The 17,024-nt window shown below is 59.1% G+C and overlaps 1 protein-coding gene across 1 annotated transcript in view; it reads left to right on the plus strand.

Moving 5' to 3' along the window:
• The first annotated feature begins 10,778 nt into the window (after positions 1-10,778).
• The window catches only part of LOC105913792, a 10,162-nt gene continuing 3,916 nt past the window's right edge, over positions 10,779-17,024 (plus strand). The window contains exons 1-2 of the mRNA XM_012843689.1: positions 10,779-11,047; positions 12,965-12,991. Coding sequence (XP_012699143.1) covers positions 10,779-11,047; positions 12,965-12,991 — 296 coding nt within the window. The remainder of the gene's footprint in view (positions 11,048-12,964; positions 12,992-17,024) is intronic.

Consider the following 17,024-nt stretch of genomic DNA (forward strand, 5'->3'; position numbering starts at 1 on the left):
GAACCACCACGAAGTGCGTCAGCCATTATGTCTTGGGTCTGCTGACATCTTCCGACTTTTTTATATTTTGGTCCTTTTCGCAAATATTTTTCACAAATAGGCTCCTGGCGGAACCAATTCCAAAAATGGACCTTTAGCTGGCGCCAAGCTACAACATCTTGGCGCCAGCCTCCATGGCGCTAAGGTCCCAACCGTCGCCGCTGACCGGGCATCTGACGTGGCACCAAGGCTTGGTGCCAGGATCTATGGCGCCAAGCCTTGTCGCCATAGATCTTGGCGCCAAGCCTCCTATATAAGGCACCACCCCTCCTTCCTAGCCGAAACTTCCTCCTCATCCTTCTTCTCTCCCTCGGGTTTTTACTCTCCCTACTTCGCCCTATACTACGAATCAACATTTTAGCTTAGGAAACTTTCATTTGATCCGTGGATCTTGAAGAGCAAGGTATCCTCTCTCCCTCATAGTTTTTTTTTCACATCGATTCGCTATATATTAGTTGCATTTTTTAACTTAGGGTTTAATGCAAATGTAGGATGCCGAGGCGTGGAAAAGCTAAGAAACTAAGGTAACCCCAGCGCACGTAGTTATGTTATGTGCTCATTGTTGTGGATCAAATGAAAAATCTTAATTGTAGGTTTATTGTTAAGTGCGTTTGGTTCTTACAACGAAATAAACTAAATTGTAGTTATGGCATCAAGCTGACCGGAAATGCCTTCGATCCATTACCTCTGCCTGGTGGTGTTCCAGTGCCTATGTGCTTTTGCGGCGATCCTTGCAAGGTAGCCAAGTCCGATGAACATGCCACGCATAGGCACAGGTATTGGATGTGTTCCAACTATGCATTTGAACCTACACTTCGTCAGCGCCGCATTAACATGTTGGTAAGGAATTGTTGTTGTCTTATAATTATTGACCATATTTTTTTTGTTTTATAACAATTGCATTTGTTGTAGACCCCTCCACCGCTATGCGATTTTGAGCAGTGGATCGACACTGAGATCAATCCTGAAGACAAGGAGTTTTTGGAGTATATGTTGCGCTGGGATGCAGAGAGGAAGGAGATGATGGAGAAGAGGCTTAGAGAGGAGGCTGCGAAAAAGGAGCACAAGGAAGAGGAGGAAAGGAGGCGTGTTGCTGCGAACAGGGAGGAGAGGGAGAAGAAGTTTGAGCGTGCACGCCGAGCGAAAGCAGCGATTGAGAAGAATCCCGATGCCTTGAGGAAGGGAAAGTGGCCTCGTTGCACTCAGTAGTCATAATTAGTTTCTAGTTTTATGGTTTATTTATGTTGGGGGGAAATATTAACGATCTCCTAATACTGTTTAAAGCAACAATCATAAAGGCCCAGGCCCATCCAGGATAGTGAAATCGCCGTCAAGCCCAACATGAGTGGGACTCCGCCTCGCCCGACCGCGGTCCCGGGGTCGGGAGCGTCCGACCCCTCGCCGCAAGGCTCCGCCTCGTCCGACCGCGGTCCCGGGGTCGGGAGCGCCCGACCCCTCACCACAAGGTTCCTCCTCGCCCGACCATGGGCGCGGGGGTCGGACTCACTGGGGTCCACGGGACGGATATTCCCCTTGGGCGCGGACCGGATGATCAAGGTAATGATCTCGTGGGTCCCCCTGTCGACCTTGTCATAAATGCGCCGCAGGTCTGTCAGGAAGGAGGATGACCGCGCTCCTCACGCAACCCGCTGCAAGTACCCATGCATGACCACACTGTACAAGCTACAGTACCTGCAGTCTCCTTCTACTCGCCGCAAGGCACTCATGGCCTGCGCCGCCCAGAGCAGAGGAAAGACCCGCCCGTCCTCGGGTCCCGCGCGCCCGGCAGCGGGGATGTGACGCTCGCTCTCTGCGAGCCATCAGCAGGACGGCGGCATCCGCCGTCCCTCCCAACGGACACCAGAGTCACGACGAAACGCCCTCATCATGACCCGGCGGCTACAGCCACCGAGGAGGCCATCTACGGAGCGCGACGACAGTTGGCGCGCGGCCACCCTCCACCTCCAGCATACGCGCCGGCAGACGCCGAAGGCCGGTGAGGACGCTGGGAACCTAGGAACTTGGTTCCTCCCTTCGTGTTGTATTTTTACCCTCCTATGTTTAACTCTTTACTACTCTCACCACCCGTCTCACCTGTAGCCCCGGCGGTCTCCTTACGATATAAAAGGAGCATCGCGAGCCAGAGACGGGGAGGTCGGATCCCTTTTCCCTCAAGCCAACTGCACACTCTCGCATCCCCTTAGAGCACAAGCACCTTCAAGAGACCTGGGATCAGATCCCTCTCTCGTTCATCTGTAACCCCTACTACAGAACCCCGCGTGGGCAACAGGAGCAACCTCGATACCGGACGTAGGGCCTCCTTTGCCCGAACCAGTCTAACCCCGTGTCTCCCACGTCACCATCCGAAGCCTTACGCGCATAAAAGAAATTTACTAGTCTAAGTCTTGATCCGCAAATCTTGACAACGACAGTTGGCGCGCCAGGTAGGGGACCTTTGCGCGTACATCTCCGGCTTCAGATGGCCAATCACGATATCAGCTTCGCTCCGGGCTCCCTGATCCGTTTCGGGAGTCTGGACTTCCTCGCCACCGGGGAAGGGATCAAGCTGATCCTTATCCTCGTCTTGCCCGCTCGTCCCGCCATCCTTGGCCCCGCCGCCGGGACAGCGGCGAGCGGCCGGGCGCACGCTGGAGGGTCTTTCCCAGGTGGTCGGCTCTTCGGGCTACGCAACGCCTCCTGACACGGTCCATGACCGTGTTGCCCGCGAGCAACGAGCTCGCAGGCGTGGCGAGGACGATCTCCGACGCCGGCTCCAGCAACGGGAGCCCCCACCCCTCGCGTGAGTGCTTCATGGCCGACGTGCACTCCGAGGGGTCCAACGACAATGGCGCCGAGGGGAGACAAAGGACTCCCCCACGCGCGCCGCGGCTACGACCGGAGCCTTACCAAGGGCCCCGAAGCACTCTCAGCAGCCGGAGGCGCGCGCAGCCTCCCGCCAAGAGGTCGAGCGTCCCCGCCACGAGGGCGGAGCACGACAGCGGGCGCGCGACGTCCAGCAGCGCATTTGCATGGACGAAGAGCGTCCACAGCTCTTCGCCCTCGCCAGCCAAAATGTCGTGGCTGCGGCGGCCTTGCTCCGGCAACTCCCCGAGTCGGCGACGCCCGAGGAGCGACAGGCACGGCAAGAGATGCGCGACTTGCTCGAATGCGCTGCCGTCCAGCAGGCGGAAAGTTTCACGTCCCGGCGACGCGGGCACAACGCCAGTAGGGCGACGCCCGACGCGCCCCCGGAGAGACGGGGGGGGGGGGAGTCTGTCCACCAGCCCCCTCCTAGGGCAAACCAGGCCGCGTCCGCCCGGTGGACACCACCACCCGCGGGAGGCGGGGCCCGATCCGTTCATCAGCGCGTTGGCCCCGTCCGCGACGCCCGCGACACCCTGAACGCGCGGAGGCGCTCCCACGCGGATAGGGAGGACGGGGTAGATCGTGGCTACCACGTTCACCGCGGCGGGCGCTACGACAGCGGGGAAGACCACAGCCCGAGCCCCGGCCCGGCTGGGCCCCGGGCCTTCTCTGCGCGCATCTTGAACGCGCCCTTTCCGCCGCGCTTCAGGCAACCGACAAATGTAGCCAAATACTCAGGGGAGACGAACCTTGGGGTTTGGCTCAGTGACTACCGGCTTGCATGACAAGCCGGCGGGGTGGACGATGACCTGTTCATCATCCACAACGTACCACTCTTCCTGGCCAACTCAACGCGAGCTTGGCTGGAACATATCCCTTCGGGACAGATCCGCTGCTGGAACGACCTGAAGGAGGTCTTCATAGGAAACTTCCAAGGCACGTACACGCGCCCCGGCAACTCCTGGGATCTCCGGAGCTGTCGCCAGGGAGCGGACGAGTCCCTCCGGGATTACATCCGGTGCTTCTCCAGGAAGCGCACTGAGCTCTCCAACGTCGCGGACGCCGACGTCATATGGGCTTTCCTAGCAGGAACCTCCTGCCGGCCCCTCATCCACGAGCTGGGACGCCGAGGCCCGCGAACCACGGAGGAGCTCCTTAACATTGCCACCAGCTACGCCTCGGGCGAAGAGGCTGTTGGAGCGATCTTCGACCGCTCCAAAGGCAAGGCAAAGCGGGAGGAGGATGTTGACGAAGGCACCTCCAACCGCCAGCAGAAGAAGAAGGGCAAACAGCAGCGCGAGGCTCCCCTCGTGGCCGCTGTCGAGCGCAAACGAGGGCAGCCGTCCCCAGAGGGCACTCCTGCCTTCTTCGACAAGCTGCTTGAGGGACCGTGCCCGAACCACGAGTTCCCCGCGAAGCACGCCTACAAAGACTGCAACCTCATGAAGAGGTACTTTGTAGGCAATCCGGTGAAGGGCGACCGGAAACGGAAGCCCGATGAGGAGAAGAAGGGCGATGAAGAGAAGGAAGATGGCTTTCCCAAGGTGGACGGCTGCTTCATGATCTTCGGCGGCCCGGCGGCGTATGACTCCAAGCGCCACCAGAAGTTGGAGCGGCGAGAGGTCTACGCGGCCGAGCCGGCAACGCCGGCCTTCCTCGACTGGTCGGGACCGGCCATCACCTTCGATCGGTCTGACCACCTCGGACGCGTCCGGCATCCAGGACGCTACCCCCTCGTCGTCGACCCCATCGTCGGCACAACGCGCCTCACTAAGGTGCTCATGGATGGGGGTAGCGGCCTCAACATTCTCTACACCGAGACACTCGACGCTATGGGGATTGACCGCTCCCGCCTCCGTCCCAGCAAGGCACCGTTCCACGGCGTCGTGCCGGGAAAACAGGCAATGCCTCTCGAGCAAATCGACTTGCCCGTCACCTTCGGGACCCCCTCCAACTACAGGAAGCAGGTCCTCACCTTCGAGGTGGTAGGGTTCCGCGGAACCTACCATGCCATCTTGGGGCGGCCATGCTACGCGAAGTTCATGGCCATTCCCAACTACACCTACCTCAAGCTCAAGCTGCCGGGGCCCAACGGGGTCATAACCGTCGGCACGTCTTTCCAGAAGGCATATGAGTGCGACGTGGAATGCTGCGAGTACGCCGCAGCCATCGCCGTCACAGGCACTTCGGCGGTCCGGCTCACAGACGGCGTCAAGGACCAGCCCGACTCCAAGCAGTCGGCCACCTCCTTTGAGCCCGCCGAAGGCATCAAGGAGGTCCTCCTCGATCCCAGCAGCTCCGACGGCAGGGCCGTGCGGATCAGCGCCACCCTATCCCCCAAATAGGAAAGTGCGCTCGTCAACTTCCTCTGCGCGAACAGCGACGTCTTCGCGTGGAAGCCCTCGGACATGCCCAACATTCCAAGAGAAGTCACCAAGCATTCCTTGAACATCAAGGCCGGCTCCAAGCCAGTGAAGCAAGGACTGCGCCGCTTCGACGAGGAGAGGCGCAAGGCCATCGGCGAGGAGCTCCAGAAGCTTTTGATGGCTGGATTTATCAAGGAAGTGTACCACCCCGAGTGGCTAGCTAATCCTGTTCTTGTACGAAAAAAGAATGGGAAATGGAGGATGGTGTGTTGATTATACCGGTCTAAACAAGGCGTGTCCGAAGGATCCGTTTCCTTTGCCACGCATAGATCAAATAGTCGACTCAACTGCCGGGTGTGAAACCCTTAGCTTCCTTGATGCATATTCCGGCTACCATCAGATCACGATGAAAGAATTCGACCAGCTCGCTACATCTTTCATCACCCCCTTCGGCCCCTACTGCTACGTCAAGATGCCGTTCGGCCTCAAGAACGCGGGGGCTACATTCCAGCGATGCATGCTGAAGTGCTTCGGGGACCTCATCGGGCGGACCGTTGAGGCTTACGTCAATGACATCGTAGTCAAATCCAAGAGGGGCGACCAGCTTGTCCCCGATCTCGAACTAACCTTCGAAAGGTTGAGGGATAAGCGTATTAAGCTCAATCCCGAGAAATGTGTGTTCGGAGTTCCAAGGGCCATGCTGTGAGGCTTCATCGTCTCCGTGCGCGGCATCGAAGCCAATCCGGAGAAGATAGCAGCCACCAGCGACATGGGGCCAATCCGGAACATAAAGGGAGTCCAGCGCGTCATGGGATGCTTAGCGGCCCTGAGCCGCTTCATCTCGTGCCTTGGCGAGCGGGGGCTTCCTCTCTATCGACTCCTGAAGAAGACTGACCGCTTGAAATGGACCGGCGAGGCCCAGGAGGCACTCGACCGGCTCAAGGACCTCCTGACGAAGGCCCCGATCCTGGTCTTGCCGGCCGACGACGAGCCCCTCCTGCTCTACATCGCGGCGACCTCCCAGGTGGTTAGCGCGGCCCTGGTGGTGGAACGAGAAGAGGAGGGACACGCTCTCAAGGTGCAACGCCGGTGTATTTCATCAGTGAGGTCTTGTCCGAGTCCAAGGCGCGTTACCCGCAGATCCAGAAGCTCATCTACGCCGTCTTAATCACGAAGAGGAAGCTGCGCCACTACTTCACCTCCCACCCGGTGACGGTTATTTCGTCGTTCCCGCTAGGCGAGGTAATCCGAAACCAGGACGCCACGGGACGGATCGCGAAGTGGGCGCTCGAGCTTATGGACCAGGGCATCACCTACGCCCCCCGCTCCGCCATCAAGTCCCAGGTACTCGCCGATTTCGTAGCAGAGTGGACGGAGATCCAGACGCCATCAGCACCGGAGAAGCAGGAGTACTGGACAATGTACTTCGATGGATCGTTGATGAGGGTCCGTGCCGGAGCGGGTCTCGTCTTCGTCTCTCCTCTAGGCGTGCGCATCACGTACATGATCCGCCTCCACTTCCCTGCATCCAACAATGTCGCTGAGTACGAGGCCCTCCTCAACGGGCTGCGCATCGCCATCGAGCTGGGCATCCGTCGGCTAGACATCCGGGGGGACTCCCAGCTAGTCGTCGAGCAAGTCATGAAGGAGTGGAGCTGCCACGACCCCAAGATGGCGGCCTACTGCAATGAGGTTCGCAAGCTTGAGGACAAGTTCGACGGGCTGGATCTCAACCACGTCGCAAGGCGCTTCAACGAAGCCGCCGACGAGCTAGCGAAGGCAGCATCCGGCCGAATGCCCGTCCCCGACGGCGTTTTCGTCAGCGACCAGTTCAAGCCTTCAATCCGTCATCCAGAGCCAGCGAGGGTCGGCGAAGCACCTCCGGCCCCGGGGTCGGACCCCGACCTGGGGGAGGTCGGCAGTGCGCCACCTGTCCCAGGCCTTGATGCCAGCACCAACAGGGTTGGCGCCGCTTCCCCCGATCCGGCCCCGGAAGCCGACCCCTCTGGCCCCATGGTCATGGAAATCGCGGCAGACCCCGCGGCGGGGCCCGACCCCCCAGCCGACTGGAGAGCCCCGTACCTTGATTACCTCATCCGTGACGCGCTCCTGGCAAACAAGACGGAAGCCCGTAGGATCGTACGCCGCGCCAAATCCTTCGCCATCATCGATCAGGAGTTCTACAAGAGAAGCCACACCGGCATCCTCCAGCGCTGCATCCCGGTCGAGCAGGGAAAGGCACTGATCCAGGACATCCACGCCGGAGCCTGCGGCCACCACGCCGCGCCAAGGACCCTCTTCGGCAACGCCTTCCGGCAAGGTTTCTACTGGCCGACGGCGGTCGCCGACGCTACCCAAGTAGTCCGTACCTGTGAGGGGTGCCAGTTCTTCGCGCGCCAAACTCACCTGCCCGCGCAGGCCCTCCAGACCATCCCTATCATGTGGCCGTTTGCGGTCTGGGGGCTGGATCTCATCGGGCCCTTCAAGAGAGTGCCCGGGGGCTTCACCCACCTACTTGTCGCCGTCGACAAGTTCTCTAAGTTGATCGAAGCAAGACCGGCGGCGCAGATCAGGTCCGAGTAGGCGGTGCAGTTCTTCACCGACATCATCCACCGCTTCGGAATTCCCAATTCTATCATCACCGACAACGGCACGCAGTTCACCGGGAAGAAATTCCTCCAGTTCTGCAACGACCACCACATCCGAGTAGACTGGTCGGCCGTGGCACACCCCTGCACGAACGGGCAGGTCGAGCGAGCCAACGGCATGATACTCCAGGGTCTCAAGCAACGAATCTTCGACCGCCTCAAAAAGTTTGGCGGACGATAGGTCGCCGAGCTTCCCGCAGTCCTTTGGAGCCTGAGGACGACTCCCAGCCAGGCGACTGGCTTCACCCCGTTCTTCATGATTTATGGGTCCGAGGCCATCCTGCCCACCGATCTGGAATACAGATCGCCGAGGGTCAAGGCGTACGACGAAAAAGGGAACCAGGCATCACTCGAAGACGCACAAGATCAACTCGACGAGGCACGAGACATAGCCTTGCTGCACTCGGCTAAGTATCAGCAGGCCCTACGGCATTACCACAGCCGCAAGGTACAAGGCCGAGCCTTCAACGTCAGCGACCTGGTGCTCCGCCTCGTCCAGGACAACAGGGATCGGCACAAGCTGACTCCCCCGTGGGAAGGTCCTTTCATCGTCGCCCAAGTACTACAGCGAGGCACCTACAAGCTGGCGACTCCCGACGGGCAGATCTTCGGCAACGCTTGGAACATAGAATAGCTAAGGTGTTTTTACCCCTAGTTTTCATTTCCAAGTTCTGTACAGATTTGTCTGCAATTTCAAAGTTTTCTTTTTGCGGAAAAAAGAAATTCCAAGCCGTCTCTGTTCAGGCTTTTCCCGTCGAGCTCAGGGGTATCCGACCCTGGCTTCGCTCCAGGGCCGCATACCCCTCGGGGGCTATCAGGGGCTCCGGCCCAAGCCACTGGCACCATCTGAAAAAAAAAATTCTTTCGAACCGAGCCCCCCCTTTCTAAACTTTTGGGCACAAAAAGGAGAGAATGCGCGAACGGTGTTCAGGCAAGATTGATCGGACTGCGAAAAAACCTACGCCCCAGCGGCTACGGTGCCTTCGCTCATCAAAGCTTACTGACACGCCCGACAACGCACTCTAAACTTTCAAGTCCAAGAGGACAAGAAAGGGGATCGGAAACTTTCGCACGGCAAAGTTATAGAAAAGGCCTCTATGACCATCACAAAATAAGTCCGAAACTGATGTATTTACAATTTAGGCGCCAGCCTGGTACAGTTAGCTCGACGGGGAATCTTCGGGAGGGACGGCCTCATCCTCCAGGAGCTTCGCAAGGGCCTCCGCCGGGGTGAACACCGCCGCGTCAATCTCGTCCAACTCGGCCTCAGAGTAACCGGCGGCGTATCCTCCGCTCATCCCGGCGAAGTTGATGCCGGAATAATGGGAGCCGAAGACCCCGAAGGCTCGCCGAACGCCGGTGTGAAGCGCATCCACGGCGATCTCGCGGCTCCGGCGGCGCATCCCGAGGACACGAGCCGGCAGAGAGCTCGACCCCTCCTCCGGAACCACGCCAAGGCCGTTGCAGACGACGCGGACCGCATTCGCAGGGTGCCGTGCTCGCCACGCTCCGTGTCGAGCAGGTCCCTCAGCTTGGCGGTTTCGTCTGCAAGAACCACCCGGAAGACCCGCTAAATCAAAAATCACCGCGACATCACAAAGATAAAAGGAATGAGCAGAGTCTTACCCTCGGACTAGGTCTTCAGCTGGCGTTCCCGGGCCACAGAGGCCTGAAGCTCCCGCGCTTGCGCTTGAAGCTGGCCGACCTCCGCCCCAAGGTCAGCCGCCACCGTCTCGGCCTCCTCCTTCCGGACCTTCGTGGTGTCCCGGTCCTGCCAAGCCTTCTGCCGCTCACGCCGGATGCGCTCGACGGTCTTCTGGAGGGCTTCATGCTCCCCCTTCAGCCGTGCGAGCTCCTCGGCGTCGTGGCGGGCCTTTTCGGCGGCAGCCTGGAACTCCTCGCGGTCAAGGCGGGCCTTGTCGACGACAGCTTCGAGTTTGGCTTCCGACCGCCGCGCCTCCTCCCGCGCCGCTTCCTCGCGCCTTTGCAGGTCGTTGATGACCCCCTGGGCGGCAGCAACCTGCATGGATAGCTCCCTGGTTTGCTCCCTCTCCATGTTGAAGCGCTCCCAGAGGCCCTGCTCCAGTCGGAGGAAATCAGATTTCCCCAGACTGCACTCTTGGAGAGCCTGCAAAGCAATATGCCATCAGGGGCAACACAATGGGAAAGGGAGAATCGCCAACAGGAGGGGCGACGTACCTGGCTACCAGGGAGGACGACGTTGTCCAAAGCCCCCATCGCCGAGGACAGAGCCGCGCGGGCATTGGTGAGGCCACCCTGCACCACCTGCCACTTGTGCCACTCCGCGGCGTCATCCAGGGTGAAGAGGTGCCTCAGCGGGTCCTCACGGGACGCCCAGCGCAAGACAGACCCCCTCCACGCCCTGGGAACGGGAGTGGTCAACGCCGAAGCGGGAGTCGACCTGGTAGCCGCCGAGGCCGCCGATGGCCTCGGCGCCTGCACGCCCGTCGCTGTTGGGGTCGCCGCGGACTCACTCGATGGCCCCACCGCCTTCGACGCGGGCTGTGGGACAAGTACCCCCGCGGTCACCTCGCCCTCCGCCGCAACCGCCGAGGGAGGCTCCCCCGCTCTTGTCGGAGTCCCTCGAAGGGGCTCCTCCGCCTCCGCCGCCGGTGCCACCTCCGCTGGGACCTCCGCGGCGGAGGTCCCCGTCTCCGTCACTGTTGCCTCCGCCGCCGCCGCCGCGGCCGCGGAGGCAGACGCTCCCTCCTCTGTCGCCACCGCCGCCGACCCCGCTGCGGCTGCGGGGACATCCGTCCCACCTCCCGTCGCCGCCGTCCTCTCCACCTCGTCGGCGTCGAGGTCAATCACCTCCCCAGCCTGAGGACCCTGGGGAACGATGTTCTGCGCCGTAGGGTCGACCGGGGAAGCGGAAGGCGGAACGGGGTCCGCTCCCCCTCCCGCGACCGACGCCACCGTCGCTCCGCCGGCCGCCGTCACAGGGGCCGCCTCCGTGGGGGGATCCGCGACCTCACCAAGGACCCCGCCGCTCGCCGCGGGCAGGACCGCGATCCGCCCCACGGAGGAGGACGACATCCGCAACACCTTCTTGGGCGCTAGCTGCAAGATGAGACCACGGGGGGTGGCGCTGCGAATCAACGAACAAACGTCAGCAGAAACGAACGCAAGAAGGGGAAAGGAACAAGACTCACGAGGAAGGCCAACTTACGTTCCTGCAGAGCAAGGACGGCACGCGCGCTTCGCCTCAGAGCCGGACGCCGACCCCGGGGCATCCGGCAGCGGCCGCTTGTCGCCGCTTCGCTGCCCTCGAGTCTCGGGCGCGACGACGGGGGCGGGCTCCGCGGACCTACGGGGAGCGCCCCGCGCGGACTCCTGGAGGGCGCCCCGCGCCGGCTCCTGGGCAACGGCGGGGGCGGGCTCCGAAGACCCCCGAGGGGCGCTCCGTGCCGGCTCCAGGTAGGCGCCCCGTGCCGGCTCCTGGGAGGCGTCCCGCGCCGACCCCTGGGGGGCGTCCCGCGCCGGCTCCTGGGAGGCGCCCCGCGCCAACCCCTGGGGGGTGTCCCGCGTCAACCCCTGGGGGGCGTTCCGCGCTGACCCCTGGGGCGCAGCCCCAGGGCCTTGCGGAACCAAGCCCTGAGCGGACGTCCCCTCCGCCTCATCCTTCGCAGCCATCTGCGGGCGCACCTCCCGGATTACGAGTGCACCCGACCGAAGGGAGGAAACCAGCTCTTCCTCCTCTTGATCATCTTCCTCATCTTCCTCCTCGACATCATCATCACCGTCGTCGTCGTCGTCGTCCGACACGACTCGCCCTCTCCGCCGTCGTTGGAACTCCTTGGCGACCTTCTTCTTCCTTTTCGCCGTCTTCTTGTCCTTACGGCGCTTCTGCGCTTCGGAAAGGAGACGGTTTTGCGTCCGCCGATCGGCATCCTCCGGCACCAGTGGTTGCGAGTCCACGACCCGGGTTAGCATGCCCTGTGAACACGAAATGGCCCCTCATCAGGGCGACGACTATGGGATGCGAAAAAGGAAGGGAAACGCCCCAAGCCCTTACCAGGTTGACGAAACCCTCGTCCGGGCTCATCGGCGGGTGCCCAGGCACCGGGTAGTCGACATCCTTGTCCTCCAACGCCTCCCGAATCCGTTGCCGGATCTCGGAGGCGGCGAGCGTGCCCACCTCCAGGGCAGTGCCCTCGGTCGGCGCGCCCGGAGTCATGGCGGCGAGCGAACGGACCCGGAGCATCAGCGGCGCCACCCGCCGGGCATGGTATGCCCCAATGACCCCAACGCCGGTAAGCCCCTTCCTCTTCAACTGCTCGATAGCCGCCAGCAGGTCAAGGATCCGCTTCTTCTCCTTCTCCACCGGCCCGTACGCCCACACCTCCGGCGCCACGTCGATGGTGCGGCCGGTGAATTCCAGCAGGGGGGAGTCCGAGTAGTTCTTCACATAGAACCACTGGTTATGCCACCCCTTGTGGGACGCCGAGGTCTTCATCGCCATATATTCCTTGGAGCGAGTATGGCAGAGGTGAATTTCGGCGCACCCGATTGGCACCGGGGGCGACTGCTGCTTCCTCTCCGTCTTCTGGTACAGGCTCACCGTGAAAAAGTACTTCCACAGCGAGAAGTTGGGCTCGATGCCCAGGAATCCCTCGCACAGTGCGACGAACGTCGCGATGTGCTGGATCCCGTTGGGGTTGAGGTGCTGAAGCTCGAGCCCGTAGTAGTGGAGGAGCCCCCGGAAGAAGCGGCTCGGCGGAGTCGCGAACCCCCGCTCGTGCAAATGGGCGAAGGAGACGACGTAGCCGACGGGAGGCGACGCCACCTGCTCCGACCCCGGCAACTCCCACTCGCCCGCCTCCGTCCTCTCGCAGAGGAGGCCTTTCCTCACAAGGCCTTCGGCGCGCGAGGAGTTGAAGTGAGAAATCCCCCAAGATCCCATCGCCGGAGGAGGAAGAAACCTGACGGGGGTGGGAGGAAAGGGCGTGGCTTTAAGCGGAGGAAGACGATGCGAGCGCAGGTGAGCTAAGGGTGAGTCTGGAGGGCGAAAAGGCTTGAAAACAGAAGGCGGGCGGAACCAGCGAGGCGGAGTCTCCGTTTTTATAGGCAAGACGCGAGGGGAGCGGAACCGACGCCCCCGTCGCCATAAATGCGGCGCTAGGTACGCCCCCGTCACGCCCACTTTCTTTTTGGAAACTGCGCGCACGACCGGCCGCGAAAACATCCTCTCCATAACTCCGTCTCCCGGGAGGCACGCCCACGACGTCCCCCACGTTCGGCCCAAGACGCAACGTCCGCTCCGATTCAGCCCGAGGCCCACCAAAAGGTAAGAAAGAGATACGGGGCTGAAAACGCCCCTACGGCCCATTACGATCCAGAGGTTCGAAGGCTGGCCCGCTACGGGTTTGACAGTTGCCTCAGGACATCCCCCGAGCGAGGGGTGAGAAGGGACGGGTCCGCTAGCGGCCAACACCCAGGCGAGCGAAAGCCAAGGGCATCCTGACCTCACGTTCGAGTCCAAACCGGAATCAAAGTTCATGGTTTTTCCATGAGGAAAGGCGACGAGCCCCCGGATCCGACCGAACGGACCCGGGAACTATATGAACTGACCGGCTGGGGTCTGGAGTACACCACCAGCTTGGCCCGAGCCGGACCCCCCCGAACGGGGACCGGGACTCCACTCGAACCTACCCGTTCGTAGCTCAACGAGCACCACGGTTCGTCCAACGAGGATAGCGTGGCACGGCTCAACCCCTCCGTCCCAGCGAACGGATGCTTGAGAGGTAACGATCAAAAGTCGATCTAGCCTCCCGATCGGTCTCCTGCAACGCGCGGGGGCTCGGGGGCTATCGTCGCAACCAACGACCACGCGTGTGGTCGCGATTCGTAGGCTCCCCGGTCAAGCTGGGCTAACAACGTGCCCTACCCCCAATCGAACCGACGCCCCTGTCACCATAAATGCAGCGCCTGCTTGCAGGACGAGCAGAAGATCTTCGGCGAAACGACAAAAGAAGCCTCCGGAGGAGCACTCTTGCTCCACCACAGGCTCGGGGGCTACTATTGGGGGGAAATATTAATGATCTCCTAATACCGTTTAAAGAAACAATCATAAAGGCCCAGGCCCATCCAGGATAGCGAAATCGCCGTCAAGCCCAACATGAGTGGGACTCCGCCTCGCCCGACCGCGGTCCCAGGGTCGGGAGCGTCCGACCCCTCGCCGCAAGGCTCCGCCTCGTTTGACCGCGGTCCCGGGGTCGGGAGCACCCGACCCCTCGCCACAAGGTTCTGCCTCGCCCGACCATGGGCGCGGGGGTCAGATTCACTAGGGTCCACGGGACGGATATTCCCATCGGGCGCGGACCGGATGATCAGGGTAACGATCTCGTCGGTCCCCCTATCGACCTCGTCATAAATGCGCCGCAGGTCTGTCAGGAAGGAGGATGACCGCGCTCCTCACGCAACCCGCTGCAAGTACCCATGCATGACCACACTGTACAAGCTACAGTACCTGCAGTCTCCTTCTACTCGCCGCAAGGCACTCATGGCCTGCGCCGCCCGGAGCAGAGGAAAGACCCGCCCATCCTCGGGTCCCGCGCGCCCGGCAGCGAGGATGTGACGCTCGCTCTCCGCGAGCCATCAGCAGGACGGCGGCATCCGCTGTCCCTTCCAACGGACACCAGAGTCACGACGAAACGCCCTCATCATGACCCAGCGGCTACAGCCACCGAGGAGGCCATCTGCGGAGCACGATGACAGTTGGCGCGCGGCCACCCTCCACCTCCAGCATACGCGCTGGCAGACGCCGAAGGCCGGTGAGGACGCCGGGAACCTAGGAACTTGGTTCCTCCCTTCGTGTTGTATTTTTACCCTCCTATGTTTAACTCTTTACTCCTCTCACCACCCGTCTCACCTGTAGCCCCGGCGGTCTCCTTACGATATAAAAGGAGCATCGCGAGCTAGAGACGGGGAGGTCGGATCCCTTTTCCCTCAAGCCAACTGCACACTCTCGCATCCCCTTAGAGCACAAGCACCTTCAAGAGACCTGGGATCAGATCCCTCTCTCGTTCATCTGTAACCCCTACTACAGAACCCCGCGTGGGCAACACGAGCAACCTCAATACTGGACGTAGGGCCTCCTTTGCCCGAACCAGTCTAACCCCGTGTCTCCCACGTCACCATCCGAAGCCTTACGCGCATAAAAGAAATTTACTAGTCTAAGTCTTGATCCGCAAATCTTGACAACGACAATTTATGAACAATATTTTCTACTGCGAGACTTTTATTATGTTTTCATGTAATGATGCACTTTAAGTATGGACATGCAAGTGGTAGACGACCTATGTTTATTTTGTGATGTAATGCATTTCGAAGTTGTACTCTAGTGAAATTTCAGCAGAAAATAAAAAGGGTACTTGTTAGTGAAATTTCGGCAAACTTTTCCCGACTTTTTGATGCAATCCATACAAAATTACGAGATGAACAGTGAACATAAATACAAATATACAAGCATATGATACATTCATAATAAAATCCACAATAGTTCAGAATGAAAGTCCATATACACAAATAGTCCATATAACACAAAGTCCGTATCACCGCAAACGCCTGTGACCACCTCTTCAATGCAGGAAGGTCCTTAAATACCCTTCCCTCCTCAATAACCATACTAGGACTAGCTTCAGGAGCTCCATTCCCATCTCGTATGCATCTTCATCATTCATAATTTCAACACTATTGGAGCCATGCAATCCATCTCCATATTGCACTTGCGCAACAACTAGAGGCACATCCACATTTTCTGGAATATCTCCTGCAACATTAAGTACAAATATGAGTAAAGAATAAATTGATGGAACGAATGGGGTTAGCTCCCAACAATAGAAACTGATAAGACACTTACTCGGATCATTCTGAGTGAAAAGGAACTCATTAGGAGAGTCCGCCACATCATCAACAATCCGACAAATATGTCCAACTACTTCATTGGGGGCAGATTCAGCATCGGGAATCGTAGGTTCAACCTCCACGTCCATAACAGGTTCTGGGACGGGAGGATCGAAGTGTACCCGTTGACCCATTGGTCGGGAAAACCGACGAGGATTTGGATCAACTCCCACCCGACGAACAACCACTTCAACACTTGGGGAATGACCATTCATAACCGTTCTCACATATTTTTCCCACTGACCTGCACACCGAATTGGGACCATCTTCCTTTCAATGATGAGAGGGGAACCTAGGTGAAGTATGCCCTCGACTGTGATTTCATCATCTCCATGACAATGTAGCTCCTCCCGAGCCCTTGCAAGCAACTCACTAAATGAGGGTTTCTCATCAAATATCACAACCTCGCACTACATGGCAACAAACTTAACACATCCATAGTCATCCCTTTCCACGGTGCCTCCATGATATACGCTCACTACGTTCTCCATATAATACATCAATATAACGACGCACAATTCATTTAGTCCAATAAATGAAGCATTCTAAGTACAAGGTCTCTAGTATGAAATGAGATAGTATCAGTTGACTACTGACTACTAAATACAACTAACTAACTATGTCACCTAATATGTACCTATGTACTTAACTATACAACTACTTAACTAAATATCGTAATAACTAGTTTACTACGTAACTATACATCTAACTACGTAAACAAAATTGCACATCCATGAGTATTCTCTATTCCTTCTATCATTGCAATTCATAAAAAAAAACCTACCAAATTATATTAATTTTCATATATAAATATTCTATCTATCTGTCAATTTATCCATCTAACTATTTTATCTAACAATTCTACCTACCTATCTAAATTCTACCTAACTATTCTAATTTATCTATATAAATATTTTATCTAATAATTCTACCTACCTATCTAAATTCTACCTTCTTTTATCTATCTAGTTAACTATAACTCTTCTTAGAGTTTTACCTCACTGGTGCACACCGGCGGCAAGGGTTGGAGCGGCGCCAGGCAGGGGTCGGGCGACCTCCGACCGTTGAGGCGCGGGCGCCGGGCCGTGGGGCACCGGCGTGGCGGCCGCCCGGGCTGGGGGCACGCACCGGGCGGGTGGGGGGGGGGGGGGGCCCCCCAACAAGGGGGGGGCCGGGGCTC

This window comes from Setaria italica, chromosome II (assembly GCF_000263155.2).
Source record: "Setaria italica strain Yugu1 chromosome II, Setaria_italica_v2.0, whole genome shotgun sequence".
Taxonomy (NCBI): domain Eukaryota; kingdom Viridiplantae; phylum Streptophyta; class Magnoliopsida; order Poales; family Poaceae; genus Setaria; species Setaria italica.